The 22,744-nt window shown below is 43.0% G+C and overlaps 1 protein-coding gene across 1 annotated transcript in view; it reads right to left on the bottom strand.

Annotated features, from left to right (window-relative positions):
• Positions 1-287: 287 nt before the first annotated feature.
• The window catches only part of SRCIN1 (SRC kinase signaling inhibitor 1), a 125,209-nt gene continuing 102,752 nt past the window's right edge, over positions 288-22,744 (bottom strand). Inside the window, exons 17-22 of the mRNA XM_054995286.1 lie at positions 20,873-20,956; positions 20,341-20,406; positions 19,051-19,078; positions 17,801-18,975; positions 8,585-8,725; positions 288-2,058 (exon numbers count right to left, since the gene is read on the bottom strand). Coding sequence (XP_054851261.1) covers positions 2,047-2,058; positions 8,585-8,725; positions 17,801-18,975; positions 19,051-19,078; positions 20,341-20,406; positions 20,873-20,956 — 1,506 coding nt within the window. The 3' untranslated portion in view covers positions 288-2,046. The remainder of the gene's footprint in view (positions 2,059-8,584; positions 8,726-17,800; positions 18,976-19,050; positions 19,079-20,340; positions 20,407-20,872; positions 20,957-22,744) is intronic.

Here is a 22,744-nt window from a genome sequence, read left to right as displayed (position 1 = left end):
TCCCCAAAGGATTCACGACCCTCTAGCTCTACTGGCCTCACCACCACCCTTGATAGCTTCTAAAGCACAAAGAGCTACATACATAATTTAAACAGGGAAGAAAAAGCACACCGTTCTTCCCTCCCCCCTCTAAATATACTAGACACAACAAGAGTTTCATTTTCTTTTTTCAATATTTATATATATATATTTATATTACGTATATTATATATATATAATATGTAAATATATTTCTTAAAACAAATATATAAAATGTTAAGACACTTCACTTAAATGTAAAGAGGTTGCTTTTTTGTTTCGTTTTCTTTTTTCATTTTGCGCAATCCCAAGAAATTGCATTACGGATTGTTGATGTTAACATATTTAATTTTTTTAAAACTTTTTTTAAAACTTTGTTATTCAAAAAAAGACTCTCTTAAAATTTTTTATACAAAAATGATTGATTTACAAAAAAGAAGGAAAAACCCATAAAAAAAATCAAACTCCCATACTTCATCCCCACCAAAAAATTCCAAGAATAATTAAATTAAAAAGACGAGCTAGTCAACCAAACACGGAGTGTTTACATCTTGTATTATGTTGCATACAGACTCTTCATATCTTTGTATTTTATTTTACAATCAAGCGCCATTTTGCTATACAAGTCAATGTGCACCCTCCTATGTGCACGCACATCACATAAGGTATTTCTTAAGTTATTGTCTGTGCTTAATATTTTAGGGCAGAACCCCAGAAGAATTTCTCCTGCACAAGTTCTATTGAAATAACTGCAAGACCTCAGATGCCACTACCTTTCCTGAGACAGAAAGGGAGCACTTCATTTTCTTTAGAACTGAGTTTGCACAGAAAACACACATGCCCCAGACTGTGTCTTTTACTCACTCCACAAGGAACGTTCCACCCTCCTGTCCCTGGACTGTCATCCCAACATACGTGCATACATATTGTACTTTTATTTGAAGAAATCTTTCACAAAAACAAACTGTTTCTGCCTTTCTTGCTCAGCCCGATGGTGTTTCGGAGCTCAGTCTCACCAACATTTAACATTCTTTCCCTTCACATTCTCTTAACTGTGCTATAATTTGTGTTTAAATCCCTTCTGTGCTTTCTATAACCCAAATTCCATACAGAGTCCTCCTGGAAACTACCAAAGTTTTCACATCCCATTAGTCAAGAAGAAAAAGGAACCCAACCCACTGGATACCCAAAGCTTGATTTTCTATTCAAGTGCCAAGCAAAATTTCCAAGGCAAGAGGTGGCAATTCTGAGCTAAAGAGCCAACCACTTGGATCCAGTCCACCAACTACGCCAAGAAAAAAATACAGTGGGATGGTCCCCTGAGCAAGTCCCTTTAGTACTGAAAGGAAAGACTTTCTCATTAACTCTTGGCTTCACTCCATTGCCCTGCTATTCTTTTCTCCTACAGCCGAGGCCTTCATAATCTAGGATGGAATCCCTGCAATACCAACAATACCTCTGTGAACATCTTAGCTCCGTATCACTTCTTACCATCTGAGGACCCACCTTTCATTTATGAAGTAGCCTCACTTCATAGTTATTGAACAAAGGGGATTCACCTCTTTGTGACCTGCTCCACCTCTCTCCCACCAAAATCTCATTGCTTAGATGTTGCAGAACTCTACTCCATCTCCATCAGTCCTCTGCAAATCCTTCCTTTCCCTTATTACCCACCTTCTTTGATACCCTGATGCCCCCATCTCCCTGACTTCTGCCTCCTATTTGGTTTTCTACACATTTCAAGGGCTCCGTTCAGTCTCATGTATACAGCAATTGAACAGACATTTAAAGTGCTACATTATGCGGCTTAATTTCATAGGAAGCATGACTTTCTGTTCCCAGACCCTGTTCCCAGTATCGTTCAAATTAACCTTCTGCTACCTACTTTGGTTGTGTCCCTTCTTATAACAGTCTCTTTCCCCCTTTCATAATAGTTGGCTGCTTCTGCATGGTTGAGAAGATTGGGGGGGCATTAGTTACAGGCTTAAAATTCAGTGCTTTTTTCAAGTCTTTGCTCTTCTTCCAAATTTAATCCAATGACTTGGAAGAAAAAAAACAAACATATATCAACTTGTGATACACACATCCGCAAACAATACCCCCCCTTTCAAAACAGTCTTTGATAACAGCAAGTAAACTACGGAAACCCACAAAATGGAAGCACACACATGCCCCAAAGTCAAAACACTACCAATTCATGAATGACTCGGCACACACCTACAAGGATCCACATTAATCAATTAATTACAACTATTTTTTAAAAATGTAAGGAAAGATGAATAGCAGCAATGTCTATGGGGTTCTGAGGCGTCTTCAGAAACCATTTTCTCCCTCCCCCCCTTCTAGATGCTTCTGCAATGGATTCTGTTTCCCTCAGCCCCTGAAAACAGGGAATAGTAAAGCCTACAGCTGTCCAACATCCTTCTTGCTTGGAGTCTTTGAAACTGGCAAACTGCCTCAGTGTTCTTTATACATAAACAACATAAAATTGCCAGAGTAGAAAAACAACAGTTGGGATGTGTAGAGAGAGACAGGATGGGGAGGGAGGGGACTGGGACTCCAGCGAGAAACAGAAAGCTGAGCACCACCCACATTTTAGCAAGAAAAAAAATAACAAACCCAGTGGGATAATTTTCAGAGAAAGGATGTGAGACAGTAAACTGCTCATTCTGGAGCACATTATGGTACAGAAAGTGACCTTTTAGGGAGAGCTGAAAGAGTCTGTAGGTCAACCATTTTGGAGGAGGCTGTGAGGCCACAGGTTTGCCGTTCTGAAGGAAGCTTACAATGTCTAAGGGGAGGGACTTTTCTAGATGCCTCAGTAAGGTGTGGGGAGGACGAAAGCAGAAAGACAGGTGCAAGCCCTCCCCTGTCCCCCCAGTTGTGGTAAAACAGCCAAATGAGAAGCTGGCAAAAGAGCTTTTAGAATGAAATGGAGGAGTTCCGTGACCCAAAGGAAGTCAGTACTGGGATGGAGGTCCTGCCCGAAGTAGGTTTTTCTGAGACAGGGCTTGAAGTCTCATTCATCGTGCTAGTGTCCTTGGTTGATCTAGCGGCCTAGAAAGAAAAGCAAGATTCAGGGAAAAGAAGAAGGAGGAAGGAGGAAAAGGAGAATGGCGGGGGTGGGTGGGGGGACCAAACATTTTCTTCTCAAAGGAGAGAGAAAGAGAAAGAGAGAAAAAGAGACAGAGTGGAGGGCTAGTTAGGAAAATATCTATTAGAAGCAGTAGCATTGGCTAGGCCTGAGGCAAAAGGTCCATTTGACAAAAAATAAATTTAAAAAAAACAGAGCACAAGATGAGCTGGTTTTACTGGACACAGGGAAAGAACCATTTCGTCAGAGGGAGTAAAAAGGACAAAAGAAGATGAAAAAAAGACAGAGGGGCAGATGAACAAATGTGTAGGCAGGCAACGGAAGGAAGGGCAGGGCAAGGGAAGTGGGAGGGACAAGAATTGAAATGTTAGTGTGTGGCCATGGACACCATGTTAAAACAACAAGATTCATTTTGTTGAGGTGAGCAATAGGGAATCTCGATATGGTTAGTGGAAAGGACAGAATGCAGGTTATAACAGAGGTGCTGTTTCGTCAGAGGTAGCCCAAAAGGGATTGTTGTTTGCAGCTGGGGAGATTGATGGCTTCCTTCTCGTTTGGCATTTGCGCTGCTTTGACAGTCTGGCATGTGGGTTGGGTCCAGAGGGAGGGGACTCTTTTATCGAAGTGGCAATCCTTCTAGCATCACAGTTGCCAATAGGTGGAAAGAAACAGAGACAAAGGAAGGTTTGCAGGAACAAAATAGAATTGATGCTCCAAGCAGGCTCTCTTCTCTTAGAGGTGATTTTAAGAGAATTTTGGATAAAGATTTTAGCAACTGACTTAATCCTAAAATCTTGCCTAGGGGCTGGTTCAGACATAATTTTTTTCATCCACAAGAGAATACACACACACAAAAATACAAATACATAGATATTGTTACTTGCAACAGAAAATCCCTGTGGATTTTGCATGAAAGATCCATGAGCAAGGGCAGAAATAAAGCGGTTGCTCTGGAATTCTAAGATGCATCTGCTAAATAACTGAAGACAAATTAGCTGTAAAGGAATTAACTGGAAATCCAGTGTGGCTGTTTGCCAGGAGGAATCCTTAACAGTCATCCATGTCCATTCCCAATGATGGACATTGGATACATGACTGGAAATGACCTTAGGATGGTCCACCTAAATTAATTCAACTACTGGATAGCCAACTTGCTCTTAATGATCTTCCCCAATCCTTCATGGCTGTTCCTCCAAGGATATTCCAGGGTGGAGGAAAACCTTTATGTCTGAACTGACCACTAGTCTGTTGATTCTATTTAAAAAATGCCAGTTGTATCAATTGTGCTCCCCTCTTCCATTGTTGCCAATTTAATGAAAAAGGAACCAAAAAGAAGGGTTGAAAACTATCTCATACCACATCCTATGGAAAGCTCCCATGCATGTGAAATCTCCATTGGTGAAATCGCCCCAGCTGATCTGCCATCTTGAACTCTCATTCTGCTCTAGTTCAGAGATGTGGGTTAGAGATCCAACAGGACAGCTGCACCCAAATGCAAAGCTGCTGTGAAACTGCCACACGAAAGAAGCATCACAGAGGAGATGCACCCTTAGTAAATGTTCCATGGTTAAAATTTAGTGAAACAGCACCTGTGCTTTATGGCAAAGTGGTTCAGACTTTGGTTAGAGTTTGGGTTCAGGGATGCAGGAAAAAGGAGTTGTGCAGGAGAAACTGTGGAGTTTAACTTTTAAAAGTTTTGCTCACAAAGTATTTCCCAAACACACTGGAAAAGCTACAGCAGTGGGTGGGGACAAGCACACAGGTCTCCACCCAGCCCCCCAGCTCTTTAGGGGAAGGGAAGAGCTGTCTTTTGTGTTTATGTGTACTACAGAATGAGCAAAACTAGGGGGCTCGTGAACAACTTTGAGACACAGACTGTTAGGAGGGTATCCATGGTCTTTGCCACTGACTAGACAGTTCTGGCATGACAAAAAAAAAAAAAAGCTAGGAGGAGCAAGGAGTTTTGGAAATGAGCTAGCATACCAAATGTGCCAGAAGAGGAAAGAGGAACAGGGTTTGTGGAAGGGAGGGAAGGGTCACGTCTCAGGGAACAAAGGTGGGGGGAGCAGGAACAGGTAGAGAAATTGTTGTTACCTTGCTTTGTGGCCTCAGAAAGTTGGCCAGCCACTGGGCACACTGTTAGCATCAGCAAGAACACAGAAGCGTGTGAGCCCAGCTGAACCGTACTGGGCCTAATCATTAAGACCTCAACCAATGCTAATGCACGGAGGCCTTCTGTAGGATAGGGAGCAGGGACAGGTGTAGAAGTTTCCGAGAATTCCCTCCCAATGTCAATTTGCGTATACTTCTGCATCTGCTGTTTTAAATGACCAGTTCATTAATTTTGAGGCAGTATTGGCACATCTTGGAGTGGAGGTAAGCATGTTCTATCACTCATAAAATAACAGAGCACATTAAATGCTCTCAGATTTACTGTGGCAGACATTTTTGTGGACTAAAGAGACTAGAAGTGAGCTCAGGCCAACAAAAACCCATGCCACGAAAAAACTGTACTGTAAATAAAGTGCTACAAGACTCTCTGTTTTGGCTTCTCTGTGATTTGTCTCTACTACATAAATCAACAGAACACAAACACACTTAATTAAATACTGATGATGATGATGATAATAATAATATTATGAAGAAACAGCTATATAATATTGCAAATATGCAATAATAATATTCAAATATCCAAGAATTACATATCCTCCAGGGAGTTCTGCACATTTTACCCATTGGACTTAGAAGTCTGTAATTTTGGTTATAGGAGCCCTGTGGCGCAGAGTGGTAAGCTGCAGTACTGCAGCCCAAGCTCTGCTCATGACTTGAGTTCGATTCTGACAGAAGGTGGGTTCAGGTAGCCAGCTAAAGGTTGACTCAGACTTCTGTCCTTCTGAGGTTGGTAAAATGAGTACCCAGTTTCCTGGGGGTAAAGTGTAGATGACTGGGGAAGGCAATAGCAAACCACCCCGTAAAAAGTCTGCCAAGAAAACGTCGTGATGCGACGTCCCCCCATGGGGACTTGGTAATGACTTGGTGCTTGCACAGGGGACTACCTTTACTTTTTAAAATTTTGGTTATGATTAGTACTACATGGAATACAATGAAACAACCTGCCAAACACTGACAAACAGTTTGATGAACTACTGAACTGGCTGTTGAAAAATTAGGTCTCTATTTGTAACTGGTGAACAGAACTCAAGCCAAACTCTCAGGTATTTGAGCATCCCTACTTAAGATGGCACTGACAGTTCTTGAGCATAACCCCCACTGATTTCCATTGGGCTCGGAGAGCCCTTAATAAATTACTTTCATTATTACAAATGCATATTTTCATTATTATCCAATTAACAAAATAACTGTGTTAAGACAGAGCGGGCCTGTAAATTTCAGTGAGTGGGGAGGTTTAATCCTCACTAGAACAGCAGGCAATTCCTTTCCTTTCCCAACGGTAGCGACAACTATCCATGTACACATTACACATTACTTGTGTTTGATGGGGAACAACATGAGGACTTTGCATCACATTCACAAGTAAAACTCATGTTACTCATGTGGCTACACATACGTTTCACAGGGAAGCCAACAGCAGATCCATGGGGCATTTTCAGGTCACAAAAATAGCAGGGGGGAAAGGTTAAAGCTGCTTCTCCCTGCCTGCTTCGATTGTAAACAGAAAAGAGCTGATGTGCCCCTGGAAGGCACAAAACTCCATTGCGTATGTGATGCAAGGTCCTCATGTGGCTCCCCAATGAACACTATCTCTTTGTAATGTGTACATGGAGCCTCAAGCATGGTCTTTTCCTATTAGTTGTGATCCTTTAAACACAGGTGCCAGGAACTAAACACGAGGATCTTCTTCATGCTAGTCAGGTACCTTGTCAGTTGCTACTAAGCCACAGTTCCTCCCCTAAGAAACTTTGAGTTTTGATCTGCAGCAGGAATTTATGTAATTTCTCTCACCCTCTCTCTGCATGCATGCATGTATTATATAAAAATGATTTCCGTAACTATTGGCTACTATTGATGCTATTATTATTATCATTATCATTATCATTATCATTATCATTATCATTATCATTATCATTATCATTGTACTAGATTGATGTAAATGGCTAAAATAACACCTTAATGCCATGCTGTGAGAAACAATATTCCCCCTCTCAAAAAAATAATTGCTAGGTATCTCTTACCATTACTTTAATCTCCCAAGCAAGAAATGCACCACACAGTCGTAAAGGCCTCTCAGTGTCAGTGGGCCTCTTCTTCTCCCCACCTCCACAAACCCCCAACTTCACAAATGGGCATGCTAGGAAGTGACGTCAGGATGATTCTCTTCCCCCTATGCAGGTCACTGACACACCCACGTTTGAATTCAGGCGGGGGGCTGAGATCCTCCATGCAAAGCAGCCTAGTTGTTTTCAATGGAACCAGAAAGTCTGTAGACCCAAAGGACCTGCACGTGCACACCAGCAACCCCTTGCAACTTCTCAGCAGGCTTCCTTACGCTTTTCTTGGTTTCCCAAGCCCCACCCATTCTAGAGCATTCAAGCCAGCCCATGTATTTTTCTTCCTTTTCCCATAACACATCCCATTCCCATCTCCGTTTTTGAAAATCTGCTGAATATGTATTGCTTCCCGATGTATGCCATGGGTAGGGAAGGCATTGAGGCATATGCACATGGATGTGTGGTGAAATGGGGCGTGAGCGTGGATCTGATCTCATGACAGCGAATGCCCATCACCATCTTTCCTGGCTGGGAAAAGGGTCTCTGTCCATGTGTCAGATAGCGTACTTAAATGTATACACAATTAAACATGGCCTTTCCCCGGAGCATGGCTGGGATGGGAATATAAAATCTACATCTCTGCCCCAAACAAAACAAACCTTTAAGGTAAGCATTCAAGCACTTACTGTTTTATGGTCATAATTGGGCCAGAGGAGTGGGGAGAAGAACCTTAACATTGTCAAAGTGGAGAAATTGAGAAATCCCTGGCAGACGGGTGGTCTTAGGGAAGTTATATGTGCAAGAAAATTATAGTGGAAAGGAATGTTTGCAGGAAAACCAGTTGCTGTTCTCATCTTGCAAGGCATAAGTGAAATGAATATTTGCCTGGTGTATGCCCATGGACAGTTCTCTCCATCTCTTCTCTCTCGTTTCACCGTTACCACAGCGATGCAAATATGCCTCCCTTTATATAGGAATACCCAGTTGTGGGCACCTGTCATGGCCAGTGGAGAAAACACACTCACAGCCTCACTGTCTAGACCTAAAGCATCACTGCAAACCAAAATATTCCCCCAAAGTTTTTCCAATGAAGAAAGGGCCCCACCCCTGCCTCTTGTCCCACAGCTCCTCCCCCAAACCAATCTGTCCCTCCTCAAATACAAAAATAGAGAATGCTGACTCAACCTGGCTCCACCCAAGAGCTTCCATTACAAAGCAGTGCAGCTGCCTAGAGATAAACTACCTGTTGCTGTCCCTGGATGCGCATGTATTCCATGCGTTGCTTTATGTGTTTGCTTTTGTCTGGGCTGCCCTGCTGCGTTTGCTTCAACCGTGATGCTGGGTTGACCATCTTCATGGCTGGGATGGAGACACCGCTGCCACTCTAGAGAAGGAAATAGAAGAGAGAATGAAGTTGGAGAGTGATTCAATAAGAAGGTTCTTGGTTGCTTAGGCTAAGAACTTGCCATTAGCTGAGCTTCTGCGGTGTCATGGAATGAAACTTCTGTCACCTATTATTTGCCAGCCTGCTTGGACACGCCTCCCAATGTCCCCACTAGCAGTCCTGACATACAATCATGGAATGTTCATAAACGTAATTGGCGGGGTGGGTGGGAATTGTTAGCAAGAAAACACTGACACACAGTGCGGCTTCTATGGAAGAGTAGATGAGTTAATTTAAATCATGTAAGGGGGTTGGCAGAGAAGAGGCAACTATTGCAGTCCGGCTTGCATAAATATGAACTATACGTACTCACATTCTGCAGCAAATTACAAGAAGTTTTGCAAGGCAAGCAAAAACATACCTTGAGCGCTACTACTTTGAAACAACAGTAGCCAGGGACACCCTTTGATGTTTTAGAAAAAGCCATTTCCTGCCATTGCCATAACTCCTCCCCTATAATTATTAAATAGGAGCTATGCACTATTTTTTAAAAAACAAATTGTTATTCCCTTCTCTCCTACTATCTGGAAATAAATGAAAGGCTTAGATGGCATTGAGAGTTGAATTAAGGGCAGAGAAGGGTTAAAGAGCAGAAAATGCAGAACAGGAGATTTGAGCACACAGGTACCTTCATCCACTGCACATTGTGCATGTGCAGAAAGCAGTTCTCACAGGTGGATCTGTCCCATTCATTGACTTTGATCACCCTGCTCCTCCACAGATTAGCTCAACCCAAGTAATTATTATAAACAAACAAACAAATCAACCGCTTAAATCATAGTGAGCAAAAGTAAAGAGTCTAAAGCAGTGGTTCTCATTCTCTGGACTGGGACTTCAAAGCGAGTTGCCAATCTGTTGCAGATGGGAAGTTGAAAGAGAAATAGGGTGAACTGAATAGTGTTATGACTTATGAGATATTTTGTTAATGCCTCTTTACTCGATTTCTCCCTGATATCCAACAATCCATTTCTTTCCCTCTTTTTAGGAATGCGGAGTCTGTTCTTCTCTTTGGAGATCAGAGTCCAAATCAAGCATTTTCTCTAGGTTAGCGATCTCTGGAGATCAGTTATAATTCCAGATCACCAGGCCCCACCTGGAGGTTGGGAACCCTAAAATGAAACCCTCCTGCACTCTTTTCCTGCTTCTAAGTGCCTCTTCCCCAAGCTGCTAGAAGCCCTAGTAGAGAAAAATGATACATATAATACAGGTAACTGTCTTTTTTCCCTACCAGTGCTAATTGCTGCTCACGTGTGGGTGGGTGGGTGGGTGGGGGATTTTGACTAGGAGAACAGATGCAGGGGGACATTCCTTTCTTGTGCTGCACAACTGTTCCAATCCCATCTCCCCTCCCAAAAGAATCCCAGCTATTTTTAACATTTAAAAAATATATTGGAAGATCTAATCTTCCGTCTTCTGCATTATATACAGTTCATCTCTGAGAATTGTTTCATGGTGTATATTGCTTGATTATGTCGTATACTGGGTGGCCTGCTGTTGGATGCCATGGTGGAAGACAGAAGCTTCTTATGATACAGAATAAGCAGAAGAAAACATGACCAGAAGGAATATTCAGAGCAATGCAAGCAAGACTCTCTGAGTGCATGCGGAAAGAACAGGCTAGAAGAATGGGAAACACCTCTTTGAATTCTATTAGGGGAGAACAAGCATAGGGATCGCCAGCCACCTCTGCTACTTTCAGGAACAATAAAGAAAACCTGCATAACAAATGCCCCATTAAATATTAATATAATATTTTAAAATAGTTCATTTACAAAATTACATTTGATTCTTGCTACCCCTTAATGTCAGTCTCAGTCTATGCTACACCTAGTATAACCAAGCTGCCCAAGTATACATGTTAATAACATCCTTTAAAATAGTTTATTTAATAACATATTTGCATTTGATTCTTGTTATCCCCTTGGTCGCAGCATCTATCTATCCTATACCTAGTATAAACCAACCTACCACTGTTATAAATAAAATGTGTATTTAATGGTAAACAGAGGCAATGGAAAACAAGGTAATATATTGAAATATGTAAGATGCCATTCTATTTCTAGGGGTAGTTTGTCCAAGTGAGTGGGGCAAGTAAACTAAACTCCAATGCACTTTATGGTCCATTCTACTCACTCCAGTCCATTTGAATGAAAACAGACGGCTGCCTTGATGGTGAGGAAAGGTTCTTAATGGGCCTAGTTTCCAGAGTGCACACATCTCCTTATGAACATCCTAGCTTCCCAAAAAAGCAGATTACTAAATGACATGTGCGTTGCCAAAAACAAGGGAAAGGATGGAAGTAATGTAAGAAATCTAGATTTGCTAGTCCAACATGCTGAAATTCAAATTGTACTTTGTAAATTTGTGAGCACAAATTTACCAACTCCTTATTTATTCTTTGTATATTGTATAAGAGAGTCAAGAAAACACGTTTTTAAACTTATTCTAGCATTGTTTTATTGACTATTACTGCATTCTAATTATGCTATTATGCATTTATGCTTTGATTTTATTAGATTATGCCATTTATCACTGTGTCCTCCAGTTAGGTGGAATTCTGGAAAACAGATGCCACCCTTGAACAAGAAAAGCAGTCAGAAATCAGTGTCACTTGACTGAGAAGGTAACAGATGAAAAAGAAAATAGAAAGGAGACATTTTCAAACAGAAGGAGATTACCAAGCAAAATAGCAGGTGTAGGTAAGAAAAGATTTTATTAGTTATGTTGACATGTACTTTGCAATACAGAAGGTATGACAGAGAGAAACAGGAGTAATTTTTCTGTGTGGTAAAGTTCATTAAAAAGACATAAATTTACACTGGATCAGATAGACCTCTGTGCCTTGTCTGCTAAGGAAGGGAACAAGCTAGACTGCTCCAGCACCATCTCCCTTTGCTGGCAACACATGTTCCAGGAGGAAGGGAGGCAGTTAGCTAGCACCCATATTTTGCATGTCTGGTAGCGTAGGTCTGAGTGTGGAATTCTTTTTACAGGCTTGCATGATGTTTGCTGGATTGGGATGACAGCTTTTCTCAATGCAAGGACTTGAAAATGCCCAAGGCACAATCTACTCAAAGTTAAACACTTTTAAGTCTTCTCGGCTTTGATAGGAGGCAGCTAAGCAGGGGATTAATTCTCCCACTATAATCAATGGATTAAATGTACTTAACCTTGGCTTTGCTGTGCCCTCAGTTGGCTGATGGCTATCTCATCCTCAAAATCTTATTCATGCGTATAAACCTGAGTTTAGTTAAACAGCAAATACCAGTTACTTTAAAAAGAAATTGAGAAAAAGGAAGCTAGTCCTCCTGACCAGGCCTAGTTCATAACTGAGGTCTGTCTCATTGCAAAGAGATTCTTCCCATCTACAACCTAAACTTCAGCTGGGTTTTAAATGAGTCATGCTTCACAAACATGTTTCAGGCTCAGTTTTAAAAAGATGCTAATTCTACAGGAAAACAATCTTTTCCTCAGCAAACAACTTCTATGTAAAGCTAAGCTAAAACTAGTGTGTGTGGGGGGGCATCCTAGCAATCTAAAAAAAAGAAGTCATTTTTCAATTATTTTTGGCATGGCCTAAAAAAAACCCCAGAGCCCATTGGTTTGCGTTCTCCTCTCTCACCTCTCATTTTCCATCAGTAACGTAATCACATCATCAAATACAACTGGCTGCATAACACTGTGATAGCATCCTATTTACTATGTGATGCCTGTTTGGGATTCTACATCAGAAGACAGGAAAATGGCACTTGGTAAACATCAGTAAAAAAACGTTTGACTGGAAATTCTTCCTCATCTCTCAAAATCTGCTGTTTTGAGACTGAAAATTTAAAGTGGAACATATTTTGTGCAGTCCTGGCTTTATTTTATGGCATTATAACGTTAAAAGACTTTCTGTTTCTCATGTTCAGCCTTTGATTTCACTTCTTAATTTAGCTGCTCAAGTTGTCTTTCTTGAGACGACTCCTCTCTTACGTCATCTAATACCTTTTTGCGCTGGCTGCCTATTCCATCTCTCACTCAGCACACGCTTCTGCCATTTGCTCTTAAACCAGCGCATTCTCTTGCTCCCCCCCTACTCTCCCTCTTTAATCTCTAATAATTTTCCAGATTGTTTACTGTGCTGTTCTTATTCTCATTTTACAGGCCAAGCCAATTATTTCAACCTTACTCATTCACATCGTTTTACTTCTACTGTTGGAACTGACTCCCTAATAAAATACACCATGTTGCTGTGTACATTTGCTTTTCAGAGACTTCTTAAAAACTCAGTCCAACTCAAACATATTATTCATTGCTCACTAAACTCTATGCTGCTTGTATGTTTGTTTCTTTCCATTGGCCTATCAGCATTCTCACTTGTGATTGTCAGCATCTCATGACCAAGCCTTTCTCTTTCACTCCCCGAGAACCTGGTGAGGATGTTTGTGAACATTCCACAACAACACAAAAGACACACACACATAGTGTCATCATATTGCTCTCTTTATACTGTTTTGGCACAATATTAAATATTGGTCTGAATGACAGCATAGAATTTAGATAGAGGGATAGTCCATTTTGGCAGGTTAGAGAATTTGCAAGCGGTAACGATCAAGATTAAATTCTTGCTCTGGAACATCTTTTCCAAGTTTTTTTTTTTTAAAAAAACTGCTATTCTGTGAATTGCTTTGGAAGGTGTTCATCAAGCTAATGACCTCAGTTCTAATTTATGCATTTTGGCAGCATGAAAGCAACTTACTAAATGAGTAAATTACCACTGTCATCCTCTTTTAAGAGCAAGGGTGTCATTATTACGTACAAATCCTCAAAAAGGAATCCATTCATAGAAACTGAGTATTTGTTTTTGGGAACAGACAGGTTCACAGACTTTTCTCCTTCTTTCCATGTTTCTTTCGCAGGTGTGAATTCTCAGCTTCCAGAGTTAAAAGGGTATTTAAGATTTAATTGGGAGGAAGCCCCCCTCCACATTTTTCACTCCTGTGCCCTTGTGATAAAGAAGAATGGAAGTAACCAGAGCTCATTTTGAGGGGGAACGCGCAGGAACGCAGTTCCGGCAGTTCCCCAAAGAAGTCACTTGTCAGGTGGCCCCGCCCACCTGACTCTTGGCCATTTTGGGCTCGTTTCAGCCTGGATTGAGGCCAAAACAGCCCGGATCGGGCCTCTGATGGGTGCTGGATCACTCTCCTGTTCAGCAGCAGTCCAATCCTGACCATTTTGGGCCCCTTTTCGGTCATTTTCAGCCCCTTTTTGCCATTTTGGGCCCAATTTCAGCCCTGAATGGCCAGGATTGGGTTCAAAACAGCCAGGATAGGTGATGCCAAGGGGTGTGGCATATGCAAATCAGTTATGCTAGTGACACACTTCTGGTGTGGCATATGATAATGAGTTATGCTAATGAGTTATGCTAATTAGTTCCTCCTGCTTTTTTTCTACGAAATGACCCCTGGAAGTAACAGAACACTGTGAGTACATTGCTGTACACAGTGTGTGGTATGTGTGAAACATTCATAATTCTGGGTTATCATTCCACCTTCCCCCATGTGTGATGATCAGGGGTCATTTCGTAGAAAAAGAGATGCAGGAACTCATTAGCATAACTCATTAGCATATGCCACACCCCTTGCCATCAATGGAAGTGTGTTATTAGCATAACTGATTTGCATATGCCACACCCCCTGACATCACCTAACCTGGCTGTTTTGGACTCAATCCTGGCCATTCAGGGCTGAAATTGGGCCCAAAATGGCAAAAAGGGGCTGAAAATGGCTGAAAAGGGGCCCAAGATGGTCAGGATCGGGCCGCTGCTGAGTGGGAGAGTGATCCATCACCCATCAGAGGCCTGATCTGGGCCGTTTCAGCCCCCATCCGGGCCGTTTGGTCCCAATCCAGGCCAAAATGGACCCAGAATGGCCAAAAATCAGCTGGGCGGGGCCACCAGATAAGTGACCTCTTTTGAGAACTGCCAGAACTGTGTTCTGGTGCGTTCCCCCTCGAAATGAGCCCTGGTGATGATACAGATCTACAAACTCAAAACTATAAAGACAGAAGAAAATGTTTATGGGTGTAAACAAATTTATCCTGTTCAAATCCTACAACTGATTTCCATTGTTCCAGTAGCTGTAGCATAGGACAGGATGGAAAGGAGAGAGAAAATTCTAGATTAGCCCTCAGGACTTAGGCTGCTGGCCTAAGCAGAGTTACACTCTTCTTCAGTGGACTCAGAAGGGTGTTTAGGACACCAAAGTTAGCTTAAAAGCATACCACTTGGTCTTAGCTATATATGAAAGGTGTGGAGGGGATGAAATATGATACATAAACACACACATCCACCAGCCACTACCTACTGGACTGGGCCTAGAGGAAGAAAGGGTGCCTATAAGCAATCTGAATAAAATTGACCTGCACAACTACACTAAGGTGAATAAAACAGTTTGAAACCAGAGTTGTAACTGTCAAGAAATTGGCCTTTCCTAGTCTGTTTCCTGACTTTTCAAATAGTTGGTTCAGATTTCTTGGCCTAGTTAGGCTACAGAAAACCCATCTCTGAAAAATTACAGTCACTACGATTTTGCAGTTCTTGGTACAGGTGTGGATAAGATCGCGGGATCAAAGAGCTTCAAGGCCAGGAGTCAAGAGGGAGCTTTGCATTCACATTCCACCTAATTAGAGCAAGGAAACCTGAGTGAGAGCAAGTTGCTCTGATTGTGAATGTTTCAGCTGCAGAGGAACATGGTCACATGTCCTAGTAATATTGATTGGTCAAGCAGGTTCAGACCATACTGAGGACACCTGGCATAAAGCAAGGGGTCTTCATTCTAGTTAGTTCTCTGGTCAGGTGTGTTGTGGATGGTTGCTGGTGGAATACCTACCATTATGTGCCTCTCTGTGCTCTAGGCCTGACTATCAGGATAGATGTCAGTCTAGGACTAGACATGGGCATGAACCAAAAAAATTTAACGAATCTGCGGTTTGTGGTTCGGTGCCAACGACGATCCCAAAGTCGCGAACTGCAACGGACATTTCCCGTTTCCAAACTGGTTCGCAGTTCATGGTGCTCAGAACGATCCCCGTTGCACTTAGAGAGCCCATGTTTACAGGGAGTGTGTAGCAGGCTCTCCTCCAGCCAGCACCCAAGTTTGGTCAAGATTGCAATCGGGATCTTGGAGTTATACCCTCTCCAATCGGAGGCCCCCAGGAAACTCCCACAAAAATCCAAGCTCAATTATACTCTGTCTCTCCCCAAAGGCTAGCAAGTAGCAAGCAACAGCTCTCACACTCCACTGCTTGCTGAAAGTGAAAGCCAGCCTAGGAGTGCATTTCTTTTTATAAGCTGATGTCCCATAGAGCAACGCAGGAGGTCTGTGTTTGGCCATCAGAGCTGCCTATCAGGGTTTGCAGGGATGAGATTGGAGTGCCTGTGGCTACAGAACACCCCCTCCCTCCCCCGGGTGTCTTCTCCCAACTTGTAACCACTTTGCAGATCCATGGTTGGAAGGAAGACCTGCCGATCAAGGTAAGCAGGGTTTCCATTCAGGTTTCCAGAGCAACAGAAGGAGCGCAGACAGAGTTCAGGCATTCCCTCGACTCCATTTCCAGGGGAATTGATTGATGGCGCCTGACTGTCTGGCTTCCTGAACCGCGGCCAAACGCACCAAACCAGGCTTCTTCCGAATGCTGGTTCGTTTGCCGTGGACAATCACGAACTGTTGGATCGTGATTGCGCAATCGCCAATTTCATGGGTTTTTGAAGTTCGTAATGCGGTTCATGCCCATGTCTACCTAGGACTCGTCTCTGGATTTTGGGCTTTGAGTTCTGTTTGGACTGTTGTGCTTCTAGTCTGAGAAGGTTACATGTGTGTCAGAGGACCAAAGCCTGTATAGTATTTTAGCTAAGTTATTTAGTTTTATTATTTTCTTTCCTGTCTTGCACATTTTCTGTAATCGTAATCTTTTGCACATTCTTTAATAAACATTAGTAATTACACTTCTGTGGTGTTATTTAAGTTTTGGGGCTTCAATCCAAATCCAGGTGGCTACACCTACCGAGTAATTGTTTGTGTGGAACGCAACCTGCAGGTGTCCTACCTTGAAGGGCTAACTTCTTGATTAACACCCAGTAGGGCTGGAGATGGTTCCTCAGTCTCTCAGAGGGACTGGAGGTGGCTCCCATTACCATGGGAGGTGAGGATCCACATACACACACAAATGGAGTGTTTTGCTCTTGGCCCCTCCTCCATGGCCTTTTTTGTGGGGCAAGGGGGGCATGACAGTAACAACTGATAGTTTGGGGAGAGTGCTGGGAATCAGAGATCTCTAGATCCTCCACAGAACTGCATTTCCCAGGTCTCCTTGGCTAAGGGCCAAACTAAACATTACTGTCTCCATGGTTCTAACCCATAGATGCTGCCACCATTTGAGAGCAGAACTCAGGCCATTTAAAAATGCCATGAGGGCCCAATCTTGACTGAACCCACATTGTGGCAGGGCCAGGCACTCTTGTCCCCACCCCTCCTCGATTGGACCTGTGGATGCCGTAACATCTAGTTTGACCCTTAGAGGAAAGCTATGCTACTTGAGTGCACTGTGGCGAAACTAGTTCAAATCTTTAATACAGATTTTGTGGAAGTGAAACGCAGAGAGGCAGTTGCTTTTTAATTTCTGTTAAGGCAGTCCTTCCTGCCTTTCAGCCCCGGGTTTGCTTTGCAGGTTTTAAAAAAAGGCATCATAAACAGAGAGCAGAGATTAATAGTAGCAAAGAACCCCATCCCAAACGTCTCGCAGCCAGAAATAAATAGCAGCTGGACGAAATGAAGGGGAGCCTATTTGGTGTCCCAGCAAGACTGGACTCAAAATCATCCCCAGAGCTACTGTTTAGAAGACACTGAAGTTCAGCCTCTAGATGGTTTTACATTTAGCTTTTAAAAGCAGGTAAAATCTTGATAGGACAGATAGCAGAGAAGTTTTTCAGGAGGAGGTAGCGGAGAACAAGAGGTTTATCAAAAAAAACTGAACCTGTGGATTGCCACTGAGCAGGAACTGCGGCTTAGGAAGCAAAGATGGTTTGTAACTGGTTGGAGAAGACTTGGGTGGGTTGTTGCTTGTTTCTGGAGGCTTTAACATCTGGCAGTCAAATGCCTCATCCCCCAAAGTAGCATGGTTGCGCCTGGACACACTGGTGTCCACCTTTCTCTCTTCTTTTTCAGTGTCGACAGATCTTAGTTGGGGGAGCATAAATTCAGTGGATGCATGGAAGCTGATTTCACTGATAGCCATTTCAAGTTCTCTGATGGTCTCTTCCAGGTTGTCCAGCCTTTGGTAAGTATCTCTGCAAATCTCATGACTGCTTAAGCTTGCATTATCAAGAGATGTGCATTCCTTTTGTTGCTCTTCTAGTTCTCTCTTTATCTCATCTTCTACTGTCAGGGTACACGCCAGTTCCAAGGGCTTCTGCTTGGATTCTGTATCAAACTCAGTGGTATCCTTGTACAAGGGGGACTTTGGATTCTGCAAGGGAAAATGCAATTTTGGAACATCTGATAGACAATCTCTTTGCATCTGTGTGCAAACACATGTAGGGTCTTTCAAACCCGTCAGTGACTCCTCTAGACTCTGGTTGGTTTCTCCCCTTTTGGGTTCTGCAATACCATTTTTGCTATACAACCCTATGAATATTTCATCTTTTTCCATAGATGAAGAAAATGTTTCACAACCAAATGTGACTTCTAATGGGTTAAGAGCTTCTTGACTGTCTGCTATATGGACTCTGGTTCCTTGCACAGATGTCTGCCAACCATTGTCTTGCTTCTCTGCAAAGTTCAAAATCAGCGTGCCTTCTAGTTGAGCAGCTGTATTCTCCAGTGAAGCTCTTGTTCTTTCAGACTCCAATGTGCCTTTTGCCCCGTTAGTACTGTTGAAAGGATGCTCATTTCCAGGGCTTGGCAGAGATCCCTGAGTTATTATTGATTTCTGTGGAGACTGGGGACACATTAATGCCTCACTGGGTAACCCTGATGATGTAGAAACTAATGGTTCCAGCTGCCAGTCATTTTTGCTCAACTTGCCAATCAAAATTTCTGCCCTCTTAGGCTTCTCTTCTGTTTCTGCTGTAGTCTGTCCAGCAATTCCCGACTGTCCGCTGATGCTTTGGTGGTTACTGATCTGAAGACTGCATACTTCCAAACCTGCCTCTGGTTGAGATTCAGGAGTTGGCAGGCTGGATGTCCAATCAGAAAGGACAATGTGAGGGAGGTGGGAAACGTTACCTGGCAGAGGCTTTGAGAGTCCTGACTCCTAAGGGAAAATTCAGACAAGAATTACTGTGGTGGGAGAATGGAACCAGGAGCACCACCACATTTACAAGTTTCCTTGCCTGAATGGACCGATACTGTATCTGGTTCAATTTTGTGGCCCTCCTACTTCCCCAGATATGTGCCTCTAAGGGCCTGTAAAACTGCCCCATTGAAATAAGGCTGGTGAGTTTGGCAAAATAGCAGGTGGCATTGGGAGACCTGTGTCTCCAAATGTAGATCACCACCAAATACCTGAAAAGCAGATAAGGGTATTGATGATTTCAAGTGAAAAAGGAGTGTGGGGGAGGGGTGCTGAATCTTTCCTTCACTACCCCTCATGTACTACTGACTTTTCTTTTAGACAGGCTCTGGAGCCTAAAGTCAACCCAGATGAGTGAGAAAAGAACTAAAGAAAGGAAAAAACAGTGTCCAACACCCCTGCTTCCTTCCACATAAAACTGCACTACCACTTTCTACAGGAGTTTAGTATTGTCATCTCTAGGACGGTGTCCAGATATACAAGACCAGCCCATGGCACTTTGGCACCCAAGATGGAAATTCCACATGGCCCTCCTTCTCCTGCCAATTACTCGGGTGCAGTGGTCGGGCATTTGTGCAGCTGAGGCCACTTTCAGAGGGGCTTGGGCATGTTCTTGTTCTGGGTCAGTTCTGTCCATTTCCTACTCTGTTGCCCTTAATGTCACCCAAATCCATTATCTAAGGAGGCCATCTCACTTGTCTCATGGTAGCACTGTGTGCACATAGATAACTTCAAATAGGGTTTTGTCTCCCACACTATGTTTACAAAACGCTATCTTCTTCTCCATCCAATCTAGGATGAATAAACACAACTCCTTTCACTTTTCCTTGCCTACATAGGCTGTGAATTCCCAAGATTTTGTCTTGCCAACACCTGTCACTACCCACGATATTATAACTGGAGGTTTGGGTGACAACTTGGGGCTTTGTGACACAAATGCTTTGTTGCTGGGGATACAGTGCCTCTGGAAATAAGTTCTGAATATAGGCCTTGTTCTGAGGAAGCCCTTTGGAAAAGCTTGCAGAGGATTGTGTGTGCTGGCTTGCTGCTCTGTGAAACCCTTTGAACCAGGAATGCCAGGGACTCAACCTGCAGCTGAATAATTCACAGGTCACGGTGTTGAGTATGGAAGCATGAAGTCTGTCTACTAAATAAAACTACCCTGCTGATAGGTATATGACCATTTATGCTGGGTCAAAAATAAGGAGTTAAAAGACGCCTACCTGGTTGTGCTGGGTTGATGGTTGGCTCTCTTTCCACTCCAAACTCTGATTCAAACGCCCGAATATCTCAACAAATAAGAGGTTGTCTGGATAAGTGATCATCCACATCTTACACTTATGTAACTCTCCAAGAGGAGACTTGTAAGGAGATTTCAAAGGGTATCACAGTTATCCCATAAGGCAGTTTTGGGTGGGTAGCCATGTCGGTCTGCAGCAGAATAGCAGGATTTGAGTCCAGCAGCACCAACAAAATTTTCAGGAAGATCAAGTGCTGAATACCTTCAGATTCTGCTGCAGAGCTAGGGCTGGATCCAATCAGCATTTCTGCGGGCCAAAAAGCACATTTGATCATTAAAAAGGGGGCGGGGGCTCTGTGGAGAATCACAGGACCTGCAGGGACAAAAGCAACGTGGGATGGAGTCTATAGTGGGGAGAGGAGTCGGATACGGTCAAGTGAAACAGCTATCCGGATCCAACCCTTCATTCCACACCCCCAGCAGTTCTACAGGGCTGGTCTCTACTTCTTGCTTACCTGGGATCGTGATGCTTGGGCTCGAGGGAGGCTGTGTGAACTGAAGCTTGCCCCAGCTACACAATGGCCAGCAGTAAGTGATGCCTAATAGTGGAACAGTGCAATGGTATGGTTACTGACACCCCCTCCCAACTCCCCCTCCCCAACGTGATGAGGAGCAACAATGGGAGATCTATTCAGCAGGGAACAGGGTAAGAAGGGTGGGTCTGAATGCTACCTTCCCTAGTTCCCCCCAGTGGGAACTGGAAAGGGAAAGGATAAGAGCAAGGATAGTAGCACAGCTTAGAAAAACTCATCAATGTCTCTAAGTGTGTGATTTTTAAGCAGCCACTTTAGATGTCAAATGAGACCTTGCTTTGGGGGCTAAGGTGGAGGGGGGCACTGATCTATTTCAATGCTAAGGCAAGGTGCTAGTTAGAGTGTCAGATCAGGATCTGGAAGACTCCGTGTTCAAATCTCCACTCGCTGGGAAGCTCGCTGGGTAACCTTGGGCTGGTTACACCCTCTCAGCCTAGCCTACCTCCTAGAATAAAACCGAGGAGAGGAGAATGCTGTAAGCTGCTTTGGTTCCCCACTGGGAAGAAAATGAGGCATAAATGAAGTAAATAAATAAATAAATTGACATCAGGTGCACCTTTTCTCTCCTCTGGCAAACTGCTGTCCCATTTCTTCTACAAAAGGGAAAAAGGCACTCTGGAGATGCTCAGAGGCAGCCTGCTTTATACCATCGATTGCAATTAAGCCTAGCCTTGACAAAAAGCCAGAGCCAAGGCCTTCTTTGGGCTTCCCTGTTCCTCCAATTCTACTTTCAGAAGCTGTAATATGGGCTGGCTCCCATTTCCCCCTCCTTTGTGGCTGGGGGTTTCTTAGCAAGCTGTCATTCCTTTCTTACTAAGGTTGGAACTAGGCTCTGCTTCATAAAACACTGAAGTTAGAGATAAGAATAAATTTTGAAGAATATTGGCATATACTTGATTGATTTTGTATACTTTGGTCTGTTTCCAAAATACAGGCTTTTGAAGAATATTTTAAGCTATTTTTTTTCCAGGGCTTGGGGGCAAGGGAAGGAAGACCAATGCTATATTTGGCACTGCATCCCTGAAAAATCAGTTAACCCTGACTTGCCCTCCCAAACTGTTGAATAAAAAAGGCCTTCAGCTTGCCTCATGATCAGGGTGACCTTGTGGCATTTCCGAACCTTCAATTGCCTCAAGGTATCCTTGTCCAGAGAGAAGTGAAGTGTTACAACATTGATCTAATTCCCATAAGGAATGAGGGAGGGAAAGTGTGAATGTAAACAAAGGAAGTGTCATTAGGCAAGTAAAGACACTGAACTCTTTGGTTTGAATGTTAAAAACCCAAGCAGAGGAAAGAAACTAGCAAGAAGGCAAGAAAAGAGCAAGAATCCAGTAGCACCTATAAGACTAACAAAATTTGTGGTAAGCTATGAACTTTCATCAGCCACAGATTCGTGAGCATTAGTATTCACCATTGGGGTGAGAAAGTCTTACCTCCTTCTCTTGCTTAGGAAGATCTTGGGTTTCTCTGAAGCAGAGCCCAGTCCACAGCTCACAAAAGCTCATAGCCTACCACAAATTTTGTTAGTCGTATAGGTGCCACTGGACTCCTGCTCTTTTCTACTGCTACAGACAGACTAACATGGCTACCTATCTTGATCTAGCAGGAAGGCTGCAGAATAAGCAGCTGAAGTTCTAACTGGAACACAGATAACGTGCTTTGAAAATTACAGTGCCATTCTGAGAACTGACAGCAATAACAATAAGCAAATTCTGCACACAAATTTGGACACTGTGAATAGCAGACTACATAAAGGTGTCACTGGAGCTACCTAAGTGATGTAATAACATTTAT

This window comes from Eublepharis macularius, chromosome 12 (assembly GCF_028583425.1).
Source record: "Eublepharis macularius isolate TG4126 chromosome 12, MPM_Emac_v1.0, whole genome shotgun sequence".
Classification (NCBI taxonomy): domain Eukaryota; kingdom Metazoa; phylum Chordata; class Lepidosauria; order Squamata; family Eublepharidae; genus Eublepharis; species Eublepharis macularius.
This window is presented reverse-complemented; position numbering and strand designations above follow the sequence as displayed.